Here is a 16,897-nt window from a genome sequence, read left to right as displayed (position 1 = left end):
GTACCACCATTTAACAAACCTTTAATTAACAAAAAGTCATGGCCTGTACTTCTTCGACTTTTAACCTTTTCACATGCAAGTTCTAAATATCTGTAACAGCCCCCCAGCGTGAGTTTGTTTTATGCGTGATGTCAGAAGGCACTCACTGTTCCAGAATTGCATTGTTATGCAACAGGACAGTTAACTTGCGCTGCCTGCTAATTATCTATAGGTGGTGGCGACCTGTCATTCAGAGCAGGTGGGGCAGCTTTCCACCTGTTTTGAGCCCTACATTATTTTTTACTTCTGTATGTTATTTTGCAATTAATACGTGTCACAATATCATTGAGTTAATAAAGCCGCATACAAACAGGCAGCTCCAAAATGCAGGTATTTCAGCCTAGCTCAGTGTTTTATGTGGTGTTGGGGCAGGCCAGCAGAAAGTAGAAGCATTGCACCATGATTGGCTCAGCATTGCACCGTGATTGGCTCAGTGTTCTGTCACTCATGGGACACTACGTCACCTGCTTTTTGTAAGGGGAGACATCAAGAATGTGAGCCCTCCTGTGTCCTGCCATAGACTTAGATTAGAAGTGCCCTTCCAAGAAGGCTCAAGGTCATTGGCCACAGAAATGACGTCAAATCATGTTATATGTACAGTAGCTTTGATTGGACTGATCATGTCAACATCTTACTTTCACAATATTAGCTAGCAGTCATCATCATGATTCATGAATCAAGTCTACTGGCAAATCTTTTTTAATTCTTGTCCTATGAAGAGAAATAATATAGATAAAACGTATCGGTGCTCATCGGCCATTGAGCATAAACATTACACAACAATTTGGAAATCGCTAATTCAACAATGAGTTGTTTGGAAGGAATCGGTGATATTGGCTAACCGCAAGCATTGCAACTGGGAAGTCAGACTGGGAAAATATGTTTTGAACAGTCTACCAACTCGGAATTGTAATTATTTTCTTTGATGACAAAATTTGCACAACTAGGTGACTCCAAATATGTCTTATACGCTGCTGCATAAATTTTGTAATATGCCAGGGAGATATGGTCAGCCATATCAGCTATGTTTTTTTAAAAGGCAGTAAATGAGGCTGAATAAACTGTTTCACTGCCAGACAAGGCTCCGCTGATAGCCAGGTGTAGCGCTGGTAAGGATTCACTCCATGGTGCTGAAAAGAAAGCTCTGCTGTTGGGACAGCTTTATGTAGGCCCTAACAGTTTGTGGGCACCGCTTGCCGCCGTTATAGTGCAATACATGTATTGTTTAGTGTTATGTTGTACAGTGGCTTTGCTGGCATGCATCTAAAAAATGTTGGGGGGGAGTTTGCCCCACCAAGATTTCTATGCTAAAATCGCCACTGTCTATAGGTTATGTTTCAACTTGTCAATTTCTAGTTGTATTCAAACCACTTTTATTTTCAAACAACAGTCTGAATATTGATGTGTTCCGTCTCCTCATTAATTCACATAGAAGTAGCCCATTTCACTGTGGTGGACAATTTACGTTTGAGGCTTTACTGAGCCGGACAAACTTCTCTCTTCGAGGAGAGCCCAAGCAGTCCCCCAGTGTTTCCCCAGATCAAATATGCAAACAGTTGCACATCTCAAGTCAGAACAGAACCTGCACTAAATTCTTCCCCCCAGCGCATTTTCCAGCTGGCGCCCAAATTGTCTTCATTGTTGTTTTCCTTACTAATAATAACTTTGGACATGTGTGCATTCCTTTCAAAGTAAGTGCCTTATTACATTATCATAATAGTTTGTATATCGTGGTATGTTGTTTCTACTGTAGCACACCATCTGTATGTATGTATGTATGCATGCAGCATAATGTATTCTGTGTTTATTCCTTTATAGCCACGGACACGCAAGCTACTCATTTCATAACCTTTATGGTGTTGTACTCAATTATGCTTATGTAGCTAGCTACATTCTTCTGTTATCTCTGTAAAACAATGTTAATGGTGTCAGAGAAGTATTATCTTTGAAGCTGTATCCTTTGAAGCTGCCCTGGCCTTATAAAGGCCTGTGTTTGGCCCGTTTAGCATAGCTCTGCTTTTCCCTGCCCTGCCCCTCTGTGGAGCTCTTCAGTTACTGTTTCTTATATCATTCATAATTGTGATTTTGTCAATGCAACTTATTGTTTTTATAGCAGTGTTATGTTACTTCATTGTAACATTGTTTTATTGCTATATCCTGATACTGTATTCTAATTACAAATATTTCCTCTTTATTCTGTACTTTCAGAAACCAACCACACAAACAGCATTGAACCTTATTTGACAACATCATGACTAGAACTGGACATCTTTCTTGCAGAAGATTGAGGCCAACTTTAGTATTGAAGCAATTTAAGTATTGGTAGTGGTTGAACAACAAAAACTAAAACTAGGTTTTTCTAGAGGTAAAAAACAGCAAGAAAAGACTGACAACTTATTAATATGCATAACTCATATTTCAGTATTCATATAGTGATTGAACAACAACTGCTTTCCCCCCCCACAGCCCTAATGGCTTAGTACCTGTTAAGTCAGTCAGTCAGTCAGTAATTGCTGCAGATGTGCTCAATAGTGCTTAAGCATATGGTACTCCACAAAGCATGGCACAACACACAGGGGTGTGTCACAAACTAAACACGTACATTGTCAAACTCCTCTGCTTCCTTCTCCTTGTGCCGGACAGGCAGACTTTGCAGTGCCTCCGTGTGTGACTACCTTGAGCAGCAGTTTGAGGGACTTTGCAGGGAAAATGCCGTGCAGTGAGGTGTAGGGGATTGTCTGCAGCAGGACGACCCCCAGTGGATGGGTGCCGAGGGGTGTGGTGCTCCTCCAGCAGCTCTCTCATGAGGTTCTCTCTGTACTTTTGGTAGGTAATCACCTCACCTATAGGGGAGAGGGAGTGGGGAGGATGAGGGAGTGGAGAGGATGATGAGGGAGTGGGTAGGTGGGTAAGATATTGTCAATATATTTGTATGTGAACTGTATGTCCAATTACATAAAACCTTGTTTAGTAATCTTCTCACCTGTTAGTTGGTGGTGAACTATGTGGCCGCTGAGGACGGCAGTGTTGACCAGATTGAAAAATATCTTCTTATACCACTTATACCAGTTTTCCGAGCGCATTCCACAAAGCTGTTTATCATGTCCGCCTTATCCACTGCCCCCATTTTGAGGTTATAGTCAAGCACACAGTCTGGTTTGATTTTTCTCTCTCCCATCAGGTGGTCCACCTTCCCTGTGGCCGACATGGTTGCTGTATGGATAGTGGAAAGGACATGGATGTCTCGTTTGTCATGTCACTTTACTGCCAACCGTTACCTGTTCTCCTGGAACTCCACCTCCCCCCTCTGCATCTTCCTGCTTCCGAATGCCGGCATCCCCTTCTTATTCGACCGAACCGTGCCACAGGTCCCAGTGCTGTTGGAGAGCAGAAGCTGGAAGAGTGTAGGACTGTTGTACCAATTCAAATAAATATCAAATGTTATTGGTCGCGTACAGATAATTGGCAGATGTTATTGCAGGTGCAGCTAAATGCTTATGTTTCTTGCGGAAATAGTGCAGTAATACCTAACAATACACACAAATCCCAAGAAATGTAAAGAAAGAAATTAAGAAATAATACAAAGTGTGGCCCTTCCCAAGATGAGGGACAAGCATGGTCCTCATAAGCCCCTCATGACGTTGGATATCAGTGGTGGACCCTGTGTAGACTATAATGTCTTTGACAAATCCTGCCTTCACTTCGCATATAACAAAGAACTTCCCGCCAAACCTGTGCCTTTTAAAGTGAATATATTGACGGAAAACCAGCATACCCTTCCATAACATCAGGGACTAACTAACTAACGTGCTTCTATATCTGCATTGCTTGCTGTTTGGGGTTTTAGGCTGGGTTTCTGTGTAGCACTTTGTGACATCTGCTGATGTAAAAAGGTCGTTATAAATACATTTGATTGATTGATTGAACTAATGCAGCAGCATAGGTGAATTCGCGTAGGAGGTTAAGAGAACGAGGTTAGGAAAAGGGTTAGGCTTAGCTACAATCCAAGGGGCCAGGGTTCTGGTCTTGAAGCACAATTTTGACTGCTCCTACAGTTTTGCTTTGGTACTGCAATTTAACTGACTCCCGGCCCAGAAAGACAATTTCCATACACGGCCACATAGAGAAGTCAGATTAGAAAATTCCTAATAAGACACTTAAAACATCCATTGAATTATTTAAACTGAATCACTCACAGCCGAAGACATTAGCATTTTATATTCATTCAATGCCTGCCATGTTTTTGGATGATGTGATGACGACTTCGTCGCTGCTCCCTGTGCGCAGTGAGTGCTACAGTAGTGCACATGTGATGTTGGTCCTTATTAACCGGATGCAAAGAGGAGGGGGGTGTAACTCTATATTAGGAAGGTGTTCCTAATATTTGGTATACTCAGTGTATATACTGTATTCTTGTCAAGGCTAATCCTATATACTGTAACTACTGCTCTACAGACTTTTTCTATTTATATACTGTCCATAATATTCTAGTGTCAAAATTGTGAAGTGTAAATAGTATAATTTTGGTCATAAAGTCAGTCTCGTCCAAAAAGGAGATGATAGGAAAATGTATGTCACAGAATGAAGGGTACATAACAGTTTTCTGTGGGCTGGGTTTATTTTATTCCTACCCACATGCCCACAGCTGGCAAGTAATCATCAATTCGGAGCGCAGCTGCACAGGACCCGATCGTAATGCCCATGGTCAATTTGGTTTGACATTCGATATCCCTATGGGGTTATTTGTACATCTCACTGGGCACACACTGGTTGAATCAATGTTGTTTCCATGTAATTTCAATTAAATTACGTTGAACCAATGTGGAATTGACATTGAATTGATGTCAGTGCCCAGTGGGATGGGGCAATATTTTAAAAGGTAACAGCTCCAACTTTCTATGACTTAAAAACCTCAAACCAACTTTAAATTCAAGAAAGTCATATACAAATATTGAAAGCATTTAATGAGACAACTGAAAGATGTGAATTTACATTGCAATTTATTGACAGTCCCTAACTATCCCCAGAGATAGGCTATCCAAAGTCAAACCAACTTTGCCATGGTTGCACACCAGCCCGTTGAAAATAATTGGCGAAATAATTTGGCTAACTCTTCCCACCTGCGAACACACAGAAGAGACACCCATATCAAAACACACCCCAAAACTAACTCATGTTTGAATTCAGTCATGGTCGCTAGCATTTGAACCAAATCTAAAACGTGGCCAAATGAGGAATTGCAGTCGCCCTTTAACAATTTACAGAAACTTTTTCAAAAACACATTTACTGGAAGAACTGCGCAGATGCAAAGTTTGGTAAAAGAATTTCAGTAAAATGTACCTGTTTTTTATGTGACCACGTTTTCCAAAAAACTCGGTTAAATATCTGCTCTGTACTGAGATACAAAGATGTCTGCAGCAACAAAGGGGTGTCAGCTATAAAAATAAAAACATTTTATTATTGTCACATACACCGGATAGGTGCAGTGAAAAGTGTTGTTTTACAGGGTCAGCCATAGTAGTACACCACCACCGGAGCAAATTAGGTTTAAGTGCCTTGTCGGCTTGGGTATTCGAACAACAGCTTCGTTAAATAGTACCCGCAAAACACCAGTCTCAATGTCAACAGCGAAGAGGCAACTTCGGGATGCTGACCTACTGGGCAGAGTTCCTCTGTCCAGTGTCTGTGTTCTTTTGCCCCTCTTAATCTTTTATTTTTATTGACCAGTCTGAGAAATGGCTTTTTCTTTGCAACTCTGCCTAGAAGGCCAGCATCCCGGAGTCGCCTCTTCACTGTTGACGTTAAGACTGGTGTTTTGCGGGTACTATTTAATGAAGCTGCCAGTTGAGGACTTGTGAGGCGTCTGTTTCTCAAACTAGACACTCTAATGTACTTGTCCTCTTCCTCAGTTGTGCACCGGGGCCTCCCACTCCTCTTTCTATTCTGGTTAGAGACCGTTTGCGCTGTTCTGTGAAGGGAGTAGTACACAGCGTTGTACGAGATCTTCCGTTTCTTGGCAATTTCTCACATGGAATAGTTTTCATTTCTCAGAACAATAATAGACTGACGAGTTTCAGAAGAAAATTATTTGTTTCTGGCCATTTTGAGCCTGTAATCGAACCCACAAATGCTGATGCTCCAGATACTCAACTAGTCTAAAGAAGGCCAGTTTTATTGCTTCTTTAATCAGGACAACAGTTTTCAGCTGTGCTAACATAATTGCAAAAGGGGTTTTTAATAATCAATTTGCCTTTTAAAATGATAAACTTGGATTAGCTAACACAGCGTGCCATTGGAACACAGGAGTGATGGTTGCTGATAATGGGCCTCTGTACGCCTATGTAGATATTTCATAAAAAATCTGCCGTTTCCAGCTAAAATAGTCATTTACAACATTAACAATGTCTACACTGTATTTCTGATCAATTTGATGTGATTTTAATGGACAAAAAAATTGCTTTTCTAAGGACATTTCTAAGTGACCCCAAACTTTTGAACGGTAGTGTATATTACTGCCTTAATTTTTGCTGGACCCAGGAAGAGTAGCTGCTGCCTTGACAGTGGCTAATGGGGATCCATAATAAACCCAAATACTGTTGAAATGGTTGTTGACATGCTGAACCATCCTAAGGGTGGATTATATAACGTTTAATGGGGTTGGGGAGGGTGTAGTAGAAGTTGGGAATTTATTTGGTTTGGAATTCTATTTCAATGGCAGTACAGTTTTGGGCAGATCATGAGTGATCGTACATTCCAGCACAGTAGGTTCCTGCATGCACTTTAAACGTTTGTTTGCGGACCGCCATGATATCGAAGAAGAAGAAGAAGAAGAAGGTTCGCGTACATTCTACGTGCGCGTTCACATTTGGGCGTAGGAATCTTGTGATACGTGCGTCAGCTGTCACGGGGAGAGAGCTAGTTGACGCACGCGCTTGTGTCTCCATGCAAGCCGGCGAGTTGTTTAGACACGAAATAATCTGCAATTCTACTCGCAGGAAAGAAAGAGGTATCGACTTGTTACAAAACAGTGTAAATATCAAACTGGACCAAGCGGATTCTGTGACCGGTTCCAGCAGGAAAGGGGCTGTGTACCGCTGCAGAAGGTGTAGGGTTTAGTTATAACGTATTTGTTGTAGGTCAGGTGGTTGTGCCGAAGAGAGAATAGCAGGTTTCTCGGATGGAAGCTGGCTAGGGCTAGTTTATTTCTTGTCAATTAGTAAACTAGCTAGTTTTACCTCGTCAAACACATGACAGATTGTCAGTAGTTGCTGCATAGCAAAACATAGCTAGGCCGGGTCGGCCGGTTAGCTGGTTAGCTACCGAGCTAATGACAAGATAGCTTGCTCAATAGTTATGTCGAGCAGTTTTACAAATAAAACGTCTTTGCTAAGCAGCTCTCCACAGAGCCCTGAGAATAGGTTCTCATCTGTCGGCAACAACAACAGAGACTGGGACTTGGAAAAAGATGTATTTGTATGCTGCTATGAAGAGCCTATTGGCGAAACAATGCTGGCGGGGATGCACTCGGTTCAGCCAGGTCTGGACAGGCACATGCCGCTGCTGCGAGGCCGCCACCGGGTTCCTCCGGACTGTATGATACTGGGCCTAGAGAAACCTTACCCCGGCTGTCACAACAACCGGAGTCCTCCCGCAGCCTACATAGACACCGGTCCTCTCGACTTCAGTGAAAATGACCGGAACGCCACCCCGGTGTTGGAAAGCAGAAAGAGGACTCGGAGCAGTAGTTCAAGGAACCGGTATAACGAGGTTGTCACAGAATTGGGACCCGAAGAAGTGCGTTGGTTTTACAAAGAGGACAAAAAAACGTGGAAGCCTTTCATTGGACACGACTCTTTGAAAGTTGAGGTCATGTTCCGTAAATTCTGCGAACTGAACCCTGGAACGACCAAGCGCCAGGGTTCTTTGGGAATGGATGAAGCGTATGAGGAAGATAATGCAAGCGGGGTGGAAGCGGCAACTGGGGGGTCGAACGGAGTCGAGCAAGCTGGACCAGTGCCGGAGCCAAGAACTAGGGTGAATAGGGACAGGGGTTCGATGGAGAGAACTGACTCCTCAGACGAAAGAGACCTTGATTCAATAAACATCAACGTAGAGGCTGTATGTGTCAGGGGTGGGCTGTATGAGGTGGATGTCAAAGACAGAGAATGCTATCCTGTGTATTGGAATCGTAAGTATCAATAGGAAGCATTCTCTTTCCTCCTTATATACCCAGCATTCCTGTATATGTATTTTTTTGCTTGCAAACCCATGTGTGCAAGAGGGTTACACTTTAAAGTATTTTAGTTGACGTCAACCCATGTTGCAAAGTGCTATTCATCTGCCACTGGCAAGCAAACGCATCAGTGCCAGATGTTGAGTGGTGCCCATAATCTCTGGTCTTAATTCCTGCTGCGTATCTCTCCAATGAGAGGCTGCAGACTGCATGGACACATCACTACCAGGTCACTACAGAGATTACCTTGTATACACTCACGAGATCAGAGATGGCATGGTGTCACCATCTCTCATTCATGCCTACTATGCAATCTGTCTACAATATGCTTTAATGTACAAATATAGGCCACAAACAGTACCTGTCAAAAGTGATATCCCAAGTACAAATACAGTAAGCACACTAAAGTTAAAATATATATACAGTACCAGTTAAAAGTTTGACACCTCCTCATTCCAGGGTTTTTCTTTATATTTACTATTTTCTACATTGTAGAATAAAAGTGAAGACATAAACTATGCAATAATACATGGAATCACAAAGTAACCAACAAAAAGTGTTAAACAAATCAAAATATATTTATATTTGAGATTATTCAAAGTATCCACCCTTTGCCTTAACAGCTTTGCACACTTGGCATTCTCTCAGCCAGCTTCATGAGGTAGTCACCAGGAATGCATTTCAATTAACAGGCGTGCCATGTTAAAAGTTAATTTGTGGAATTTCTTTCCTCCTTAATGCGTTTGAGCCAATCGGTTGTGTTGTGACATGGTAGGGGTGGTCCAAATTTGATATTTTTGGTTCCAACTGCTGTGTCTTTGTGAGATGCAAAGTAGGTGAACGGATTATCGCAAATTTGGACCACCCCTACCATGTCACTACACAACCGATTTGGCTCCAACGCATTAAGAAGGAAAGAAATTCCACAAATTAACTTTAAACAAGGCACACCTGTTAAATGAAATGCATTGTCATCAAGGCAAAGGGTAACTACTTTGAAGAATCTAAAATAACAAATATATTTGGATTTGTTTAACACTTTTTTGGTAACTACATGATTCCATATGTGTTATTTCAAAGTGATGATGTCTTCACTATTATTCTACAATGTAGAAAATAGTAAAAATAAAGAAAAACCCTTGAATTGAATAGGTGTGTCAACTTTTGACAAGTACTGTATAGTCACAATCTGGAATAGGGTCAGAAACATTGCCTTTAAGCAACCTAATGAACCCAAAGTTTATTTGTGCTACCTATCACAAACCCACAAAAGTGGCCTATTATTAGTCTAGTCACCGTCCCGGGCACTGCCTCCAATGAATGTATCTGGACTGTGCCAACTAATTCATGGAGATTTACAAAAAAGTCAGCCATGGTGGTATAGCTGGTTGCTATAGAGCCCTGGATTACTTGAGCAAGCCAGCGAGATAGCCATGCATCCCTTTAGGGAAAATGAAATATCTCGCTGAGTTCGCCTGAGGCAACACTAAGTGACAGTTGTTTACTAGGATTTTCCAGCTAGATGTTGTAGTCAGTTTGAGGCTCTGACTATGTTTGGGCCTGTAATATCACTGTTTGACATGCATGAGCTAGCTTAGGCCTGTATCTTCTCACTAGAGTCTGTTTTGTTGAGTAAGACATTTCTAAGGGTCCATTGGTATTTTCATTATCCTACATCTGTACTCTGTACTACATCCAATGATAAATTAAAGCCGAATACAAATGTAGGCTACTGTGAAAGTGATTTCCGTAAGAGCTTTTTTCTGTCTTTGCGGCTCTATACTATAGATGGTGTGTGTTGGTTACTACCTGTTTGTAGGAACATACACACCCAAGCTCTGTGCCATTAGATAGAAAAACACACATTACAGAATGAAGTGTTGTGGTCATGCTCTCACCAACGGCTATTAATTCTAAACTAATCAGTTCTGTAATCAACTTCGCCTCCCTCCACACTCCACTGAGATTGCCAATGCCTAGCTTTATGGGGTGCCTTATTAGGCCTACCTGTCATTGCAGCCTTCACAAAGCAACTACCTAGATGTATTTGCATTTGGTGTCAGCACCACACACACACACACACACAGTTGTTACCTGCTGGCTCATTCTACGTTACCAATTTTTGTCTATTGTCTAGCATTTTGTTCCCCTTCTAGCAAACAATCAAGGGGAACATTGAAAAGAAAAGGGGGAAAAAATGTAATGCTTTGTAAATCTCTCTAACTTCCCCCTGCTCCATTCTCTCTCCCACCCTCAGAGCAGGAGAGCATTCCTGTCATGAGGGGCCAGTGGTTCATCGACGGCACCTGGCTCCCATTGGAGGAGGATGAGAGTGACCTCATCGAGGTGGAGCACTTGACCCGTTTCCTTGGGCAGCAAATGCAGGACAGCTTCGACTCTGACTCTGTGGTGGCCAAAACAGTCGACAGCAAAGATGGTGAGACAACACCAGGGCTTGTGGGAGATATGGTTTAGGCCTAAATAAATATTTATCAAGTGTAGGCTTATTCTAAAGACTGAATACTGGTTGTCTCCAACCCTGGTCCTGGAGAGCTACAGTCTGGGCTAGCTTTTGGTCCAGAGCAGAACTGAAACGCTTGATTTCACTAACCACGTCTTGATGATTTGTTGATTAGCTGAATCGGCTTGTTCTCCAGGACCAGGGTTGGATACCAGTGCTGTAGCCATGCTCTCTCACAATCTTCATCTGCAAAGTTCTGCCAGGGCAATCACTACTAACCTGACTATAATTCCAGAAAGGTACTTATCTATAGAGAATTTATAGATAATGCAGTGTGGTAGCAGCTGTCAAATGGGGTTCTCTGTAGATGGTGTCTGGGTTAGTTATGGACTCCATTGAAAATAACACCCACCTTTGCCCAGCTTATCAGAACTGAAAAGTGTTGTTGGGACTCATAAACCATAACATTTTAGCTATCAGGATCTCCCTGTAGACCAGAAAGGGGAAACATACCAGATTGTCTTTATGAGGATGTTGATTGTATTGTGTTAGCCCAGAGTGTATTATAGGTAAAAGTGTATTTCTCATGCAAGGCTCAGACAGCAGTTTGTTTCAGGAATAGCTTGTTGGAGCACTCAGAAAACAAATGACAAATGGAATCTTTTGTCATTTGTTTTCTGAGTCACCAGGAGAGATTGTGTGTATGTGTGTGAGAGAGGGAAAGTGAAGGAGAAGGAAAATGTCACCTTTATGTTTGTGTGTGTGTAAGGGCAAATGCCACCAGTGTTGGTGTGTGTGCTGTATCTGTGTGAGAAATAATCTGACGTATCAATGCTAAGCTTGAAGACAACTTCTATCTCAAACTGAGAACAAGTGCTGCTTTCCTACCAACCAAGGCCAGCGCCATCTCCTCAGTGTGTGGCACTCTGAATTGGACCATAACACAGTGATTAACCTCCCATTTGTAAATGATCATGACTTGCTCTGACTCAGGGTTAATCAACATAAGTTTAGTCCTTGAATGGGTCCCTGATCTAGCCTCTATTTCAGACCTGTTCTGAATGCGTCCAATAGTACAGTCTGTTCATTCATACAAGGACAGTCTCGCCCTTCAGGAGCAATAGGGGACTGTATATATAGTCATGAGTAGACTGGCTGGCTACTGGAGGTTGCCTTATTGCCAATGCAATGTTCTCTCAAGCGCCTGCACGGTACTAGCTACACCACTCAAATTGAATCACAGACATGAGCTGGTGGAAAGAGAGGCCACTCGCTCTCTACTAATCCATGTGGGGACCAAACAATTGATTCCCATTTAAAATCCTATTTTCCCTTAAACCTAACACTAACTGTAATTCTAACCCGACTTGTAAACCTAAAGCCAAATGTCGCCACTTGTCCGAATTTCCCTTGTTTTACTACCCCTCCTCCTCCCTCTTTCTCTCACTCTCTATCTATCCCTCTCTTTCTCACACATACACAAATATAAACACACACCGAGGACACAAGTCATAATCAGTGTGTTTGAAATGGGATTAGGATTACGGCAGCGGTTGTGTCACTTTCACGTAGGCACCCACAACCCAGCCCTTTCCAAATCCCCCTTTGAAAGCACTGACACATCCCATAATTTCCATTTTGAGTCACCTCTTTGATAGAATACAAAACTGTTCTGTTCTAACGCTTCACCACATTTTTTTATGAATTCATTCAAGGATTCACTTCAAAGTTATTTGTTAACATATTCTGCAAAAGTCAATGAAGTCTTGAAAATGACAGTGAGTCTATTGTACCATATACAGTAGCTTACCGAAACGGATGCTCTGATCAAGGCATAACTTCCGAAACATGTTAGCCTGCCTGGACGAAAATTAAAAGGTGTGATAAGGTGATTTCGTTTTTGTATAAAAACCCCCCCAACATTTTGGAGTTATGCCATTTCCCAATGTTTTTGAGCTTGGTATTATATTTGAAGTCTTTGTCATATATGGCAGAGCACCCAGCTAATAAAGCGAGAGAGTGTACCTGTTACCCACTTCACAATACTGCATTACCCTCTCTCCTTCTCTCCCCCTCTTTCTGTCTCCTTTCCTCTCCTCCACCCATTGTTCTCCCTCAACTCTCTCTGTCTTTCTTTCACCCTCTCACCCTTCCTCCACTTCTCCTTCTTTCTCTTGCCCTTCCTCTCTCCCTCTTTCTCACCCTGAAACCCAGCAGCCAGCTCCAAGACTAATGGAGCTGAAAGCAAGTGTTGCAGCTCGCAGGCCTGTTATGTAGGCATGAGATCATCATAATGCAGACAGGATGAGGGCTCTGTTCTCTCCTGCCCTTGGTTATTGCTGCTGTGTCAGTCAAAAAGGGTTCCTCATTCCTCAGGCGTCTATGGGAAAGGGTGACAGTGACAGTTTGCCACTTCATTTGTAGTTGATGGCTGCCACTGTTGTCTAATTTGAGGATGGAAATTGACAATTGCCACAGATAATGGCCCACATGGCAGCTATACTGTGACGGGTTTACTGATTTCAGCAGCTACTGAAGCTGGCAATATGCTGGTTCACAGAAAACAGAGAGTCTGTCTTACTTGCCAGTCTGGCTTGGAAGTTCCTCTCAGAGGAAGAAAGTACAAAGTATCACTATGATAGTCTTTGTTGTACAGAACCCGTCATTTGGCAAAAACATTTTTGATACTGTAGGTCGCTCGCACACACATGCACAGAGTTGCTCCATGCAGTGTGACTGAAAAGTCCCATTGGGGCTCCATGACCCTCTCACTGTGATTACATCATCTAAGGAGCAGGGTGTTAATAGCAAGAGGCCCCCTGATGGCTCCCCTCTCAGGTTTTAGGAGACCCGAGTAAGCTTTATGTGACGTCTTTTTGACTGTGGACACATTACACCTTTTGTTTGTCAGACCTGTTTAAACATGCACTGGCTGTGTATCACTTAGGGAGGCTGTTTATGGAAGAATCCCTGGTGGATATGTGTGTACTGTGTGTATATATGCCTGTGTGTGTCTGTGTTGGAGTGGTGGGTGATGGCAACAGAGAGATGCAGGTATGTGAAGGGACTGTGTACTGATGTGAGAATCTATCATACGGATGTGTTTTGAAGGCGTTTGAATCAGAGAGATTTGCATGTGGGCTGACTAGAGGCCGGGCCAGGGCTCATGACGGTGGGGTGTACTTCAGTCCGTCAGGCTCCTGGAGCGTTACGGCACGCAAAGCCCCACAGGCACACGGTCATATGTCAACAACACACACAGGCCAGAACATCACATAATGTCATGTCACAGCTAGGGCTGGGACCTGCCAGGGACCTCAATACGATATTATTAGGAAACTTTGGTGCCGATACTATATGTATTGTGATTCTCACAGTTCTATATGTATTGCGATTCGATACTGTGATTCAGTGTTCCAAACATATCGCTCACCATATGTCTGCTGCAGAGGGACAAGAGAGAGCCATGAGAAAACGAGGTTTGATCCGTCATTGAAATAAAAGTGCTGAAAACAAATTGTCACCCTATTTAAAAATATGGACAACAAGCTATGAAAGAAAAATACTGCAGTTAGTGAATAGGCTTCAGGTACAGCCAACTAGCAAAATAAATTATATTGCGATATTGTCAAAGCGATACGATATATTGTCAAAAGTAATATCCATATGTAACTATAGATTTTTCCCCTCCATCACTAGTCACAGCTCTAGTCTACAACCCAGGACAATCGTCATGGCACACTGACATTTTACAGTTAGCATACTATTCGCTAAGCTTTCAATAGCTAGAAGGCCTATCATTCAAAATACATTTTTTTTTGAATCATAAGAGTTTTAGACACACAGTTTAGTAGTGTAATGCATTTGTATGTTTATTTGAAGGCTGAATACCTCGGGCTGTATGTCACTATGTGGGTGGGTGGCTGGATACACTTGATGGAGAATAGCATGGATGTGATGTGTTTGACTAGATACTGTAACTGTAGCATTCTGTTGTGCTGGTCTTTTCCCTGGCCAATTAAATCCAAAGCTCCCAGTGGAGTAGACGAGCTCTTAACCAATATGACATTTGGAATGTCATTCCATTTGAGAGGTTTATGGTGCTCTCTCTCAAACAGTGAAATCCACACCAATGGACCTTTTGATTCAAGATGTAGGTCAAAACATGCTCAGTGCAGGCCATGTCAAAATGTAATCTATACTCCATAACACTACCATTTTGTCTCCAATTGTCAACATCCAGAAATGTACCACATTGAAACCCTAAATCCAAGATTAGCCTTTAATCATGGCCACACAAGCCAACTTCAGTTCAGAAAACAAGTCAGATATATTAATGCTGCATTAGTAGTAATTTTAATGATACAGTAATATACTTCATAAAGCAGGACAGCCCCAGACAGTAAGTTGTTAAGCAGGATAAAGCCTATTTGTTTCCAGCCACTGTTGTTGTGATGTGGTCCCAGATGGATCAGCTGATTCATGTCTGTCTCCAGATCCTCAGAGGGTGGCGTTTCTGTCTTTCTCCCTCTGTCTCTCTCTTTATTTGTCGTTCTCTCTCCCCCCTGTCCCTCTTGGTCTCCCTCTATCTATCTATCTCGTCCCCTCTCCCAGCCTGTCCTGACAACACTTGTACATTCAGCAGGTTTCACCCAATCCCAGCCCAGCTGAGGAAAGCACTGCTGTCATTTGCAAGTCTGATCTCTTGGTCCTAACCTCCGCTCAAATGGTACAATTATAGCCCTATCCGGAATGGAGATCCACATTCATTTGGTAATCAAATGCCTGAAAGGATAGGAGACATCTCAATACCATATCCACACCCATAGTTATTCTGCTTGACTGATTATGATACTATTTACATTCCAATACACCAACGTTATCCTAAAGTCTTATTATTATCCAAATACAACTCCCCCTTGACAACTTGCTTGCGCCTGGCTATTCTTGATGGACCGATCACAGCCTATTTATAGCTGTGAGTAAATGTGAAATATGAAAACAGTCACAGCACAGCATAATACCTTTATGGCCAGCTGAGCTCCCAGCTCATGGTTCTTCTGGTTTAATAGGAGCACCCTCATGTTGACTAACACTCATTAAACATAAACTCAGTTCAATCAGCTAAGGCCATTACTTCCCTCCAACAGTAAGGTCCACAAACAGAGCTCTGCCACAGGGCAAGGCCTAGGTCATGTTATCTGAGTCAGTGTGAAAATGGTGACTGGTCCTTTTAGGTCAGGGCTAAGTGTCACTGCACAGTCTGACAGCAGCCATAGGCTATGTGATGATATCAAGTCTGACACAATGGTCTAATGGAAGGACATTTCTCTAAATGGTTGCTTGATAGCTGTGAGAGAGAGCGAGTCTCACTGTATGGCCAGTGTGTGGGAAGGAGTGAGCAGTTGCTTGGACTTTAGGAAATATCTTAGAGGGCAATTTCCTCCTCTCTGTTCTCAGAAATGGTTCTCGCCTCTGTTCTCAGGAATGGATATCCTTCCCCTGAAGTTTTTCTGACCCACTAAAATAATGTAGCTCTTTGTTTTTTTAGACTAAACATGAGCAAGGGGGGAAAAAGCTGTAAGGCGGGCTACTTCTAAGAAACTTCTCTGTCGGCGGCCCACTCACTTTTGGATCGTTGTGAAATCCTCTTAAAATATTACGCTGTTAAGTCTGGCTTTTACTTTGATAGCCCTCCAACATTTTTTCAGGAACATACTTTTAAATTTGATGTTAGAATGTTGTTTTGCAATTTGTACTCAACCTGTTTGACAAGATGAATGACAGCTATCTGGCTGAAAGTACTATACAACCATGTATCCCTCTTACCACTCTGAATATGTTATGTCGTATATCATTGTCATGTAGCCTCCATTGACCAACCATTTTGTCCGAGGCAAACAGTCATAATTGTCATGTTTTAAAATGATTTTATACAAAACTATCTGTTCATTACCAGCACATGATATAGTCCACACTGAGTGCCCTAAAGGCAGTAAAACAAGAATAATGTTCAGGTGCTACCTCAGTCATCTTGGGCATATGTCAAACAGCGCTGCAAATGGGTTTCAATGTTCCCTCTCAGCTCAAGATTGTGTGCAACAGCAAATATTGACATGTTAATTAAGCCACCACAATGAAGAGCCATGTTCATATAGACATA

General features: G+C 42.3%; 1 protein-coding gene and 1 long non-coding RNA gene across 4 annotated transcripts in view; both read left to right on the top strand.

Moving 5' to 3' along the window:
• LOC139553415 (uncharacterized) overlaps window positions 1-3,483 on the top strand; it is a 55,199-nt gene extending 51,716 nt beyond the window's left edge. Inside the window, exons 2-4 of one of the 2 annotated variants that reach the window (XR_011670648.1) lie at window positions 2,248-2,404; window positions 2,683-2,865; window positions 3,221-3,483. This is a non-coding gene — a long non-coding RNA (uncharacterized lncRNA). The remainder of the gene's footprint in view (window positions 1-2,247; window positions 2,405-2,682; window positions 2,866-3,220) is intronic. The other variant, XR_011670649.1, reaches the window with a different exon arrangement.
• Window positions 3,484-6,936: 3,453 nt separating this feature from the next.
• LOC139553414 (phospholipase DDHD1-like) overlaps window positions 6,937-16,897 on the top strand; it is a 48,100-nt gene continuing 38,139 nt past the window's right edge. Inside the window, exons 1-2 of one of the 2 annotated variants that reach the window (XM_071365712.1) lie at window positions 6,937-8,228; window positions 10,531-10,710. In XM_071365712.1, the coding sequence (XP_071221813.1) occupies window positions 7,394-8,228; window positions 10,531-10,710 (1,015 nt within the window). In that variant the 5' untranslated portion in view covers window positions 6,937-7,393. The remainder of the gene's footprint in view (window positions 8,229-10,530; window positions 10,711-16,897) is intronic. The other variant, XM_071365714.1, reaches the window with a different exon arrangement.

Source organism: Salvelinus alpinus, chromosome 25 (assembly GCF_045679555.1).
Source record: "Salvelinus alpinus chromosome 25, SLU_Salpinus.1, whole genome shotgun sequence".
Lineage (NCBI taxonomy): Eukaryota > Metazoa > Chordata > Actinopteri > Salmoniformes > Salmonidae > Salvelinus > Salvelinus alpinus.
Note: the sequence above shows the minus strand (reverse complement) of the source record. Positions and strands in the feature narration are given on the sequence as shown.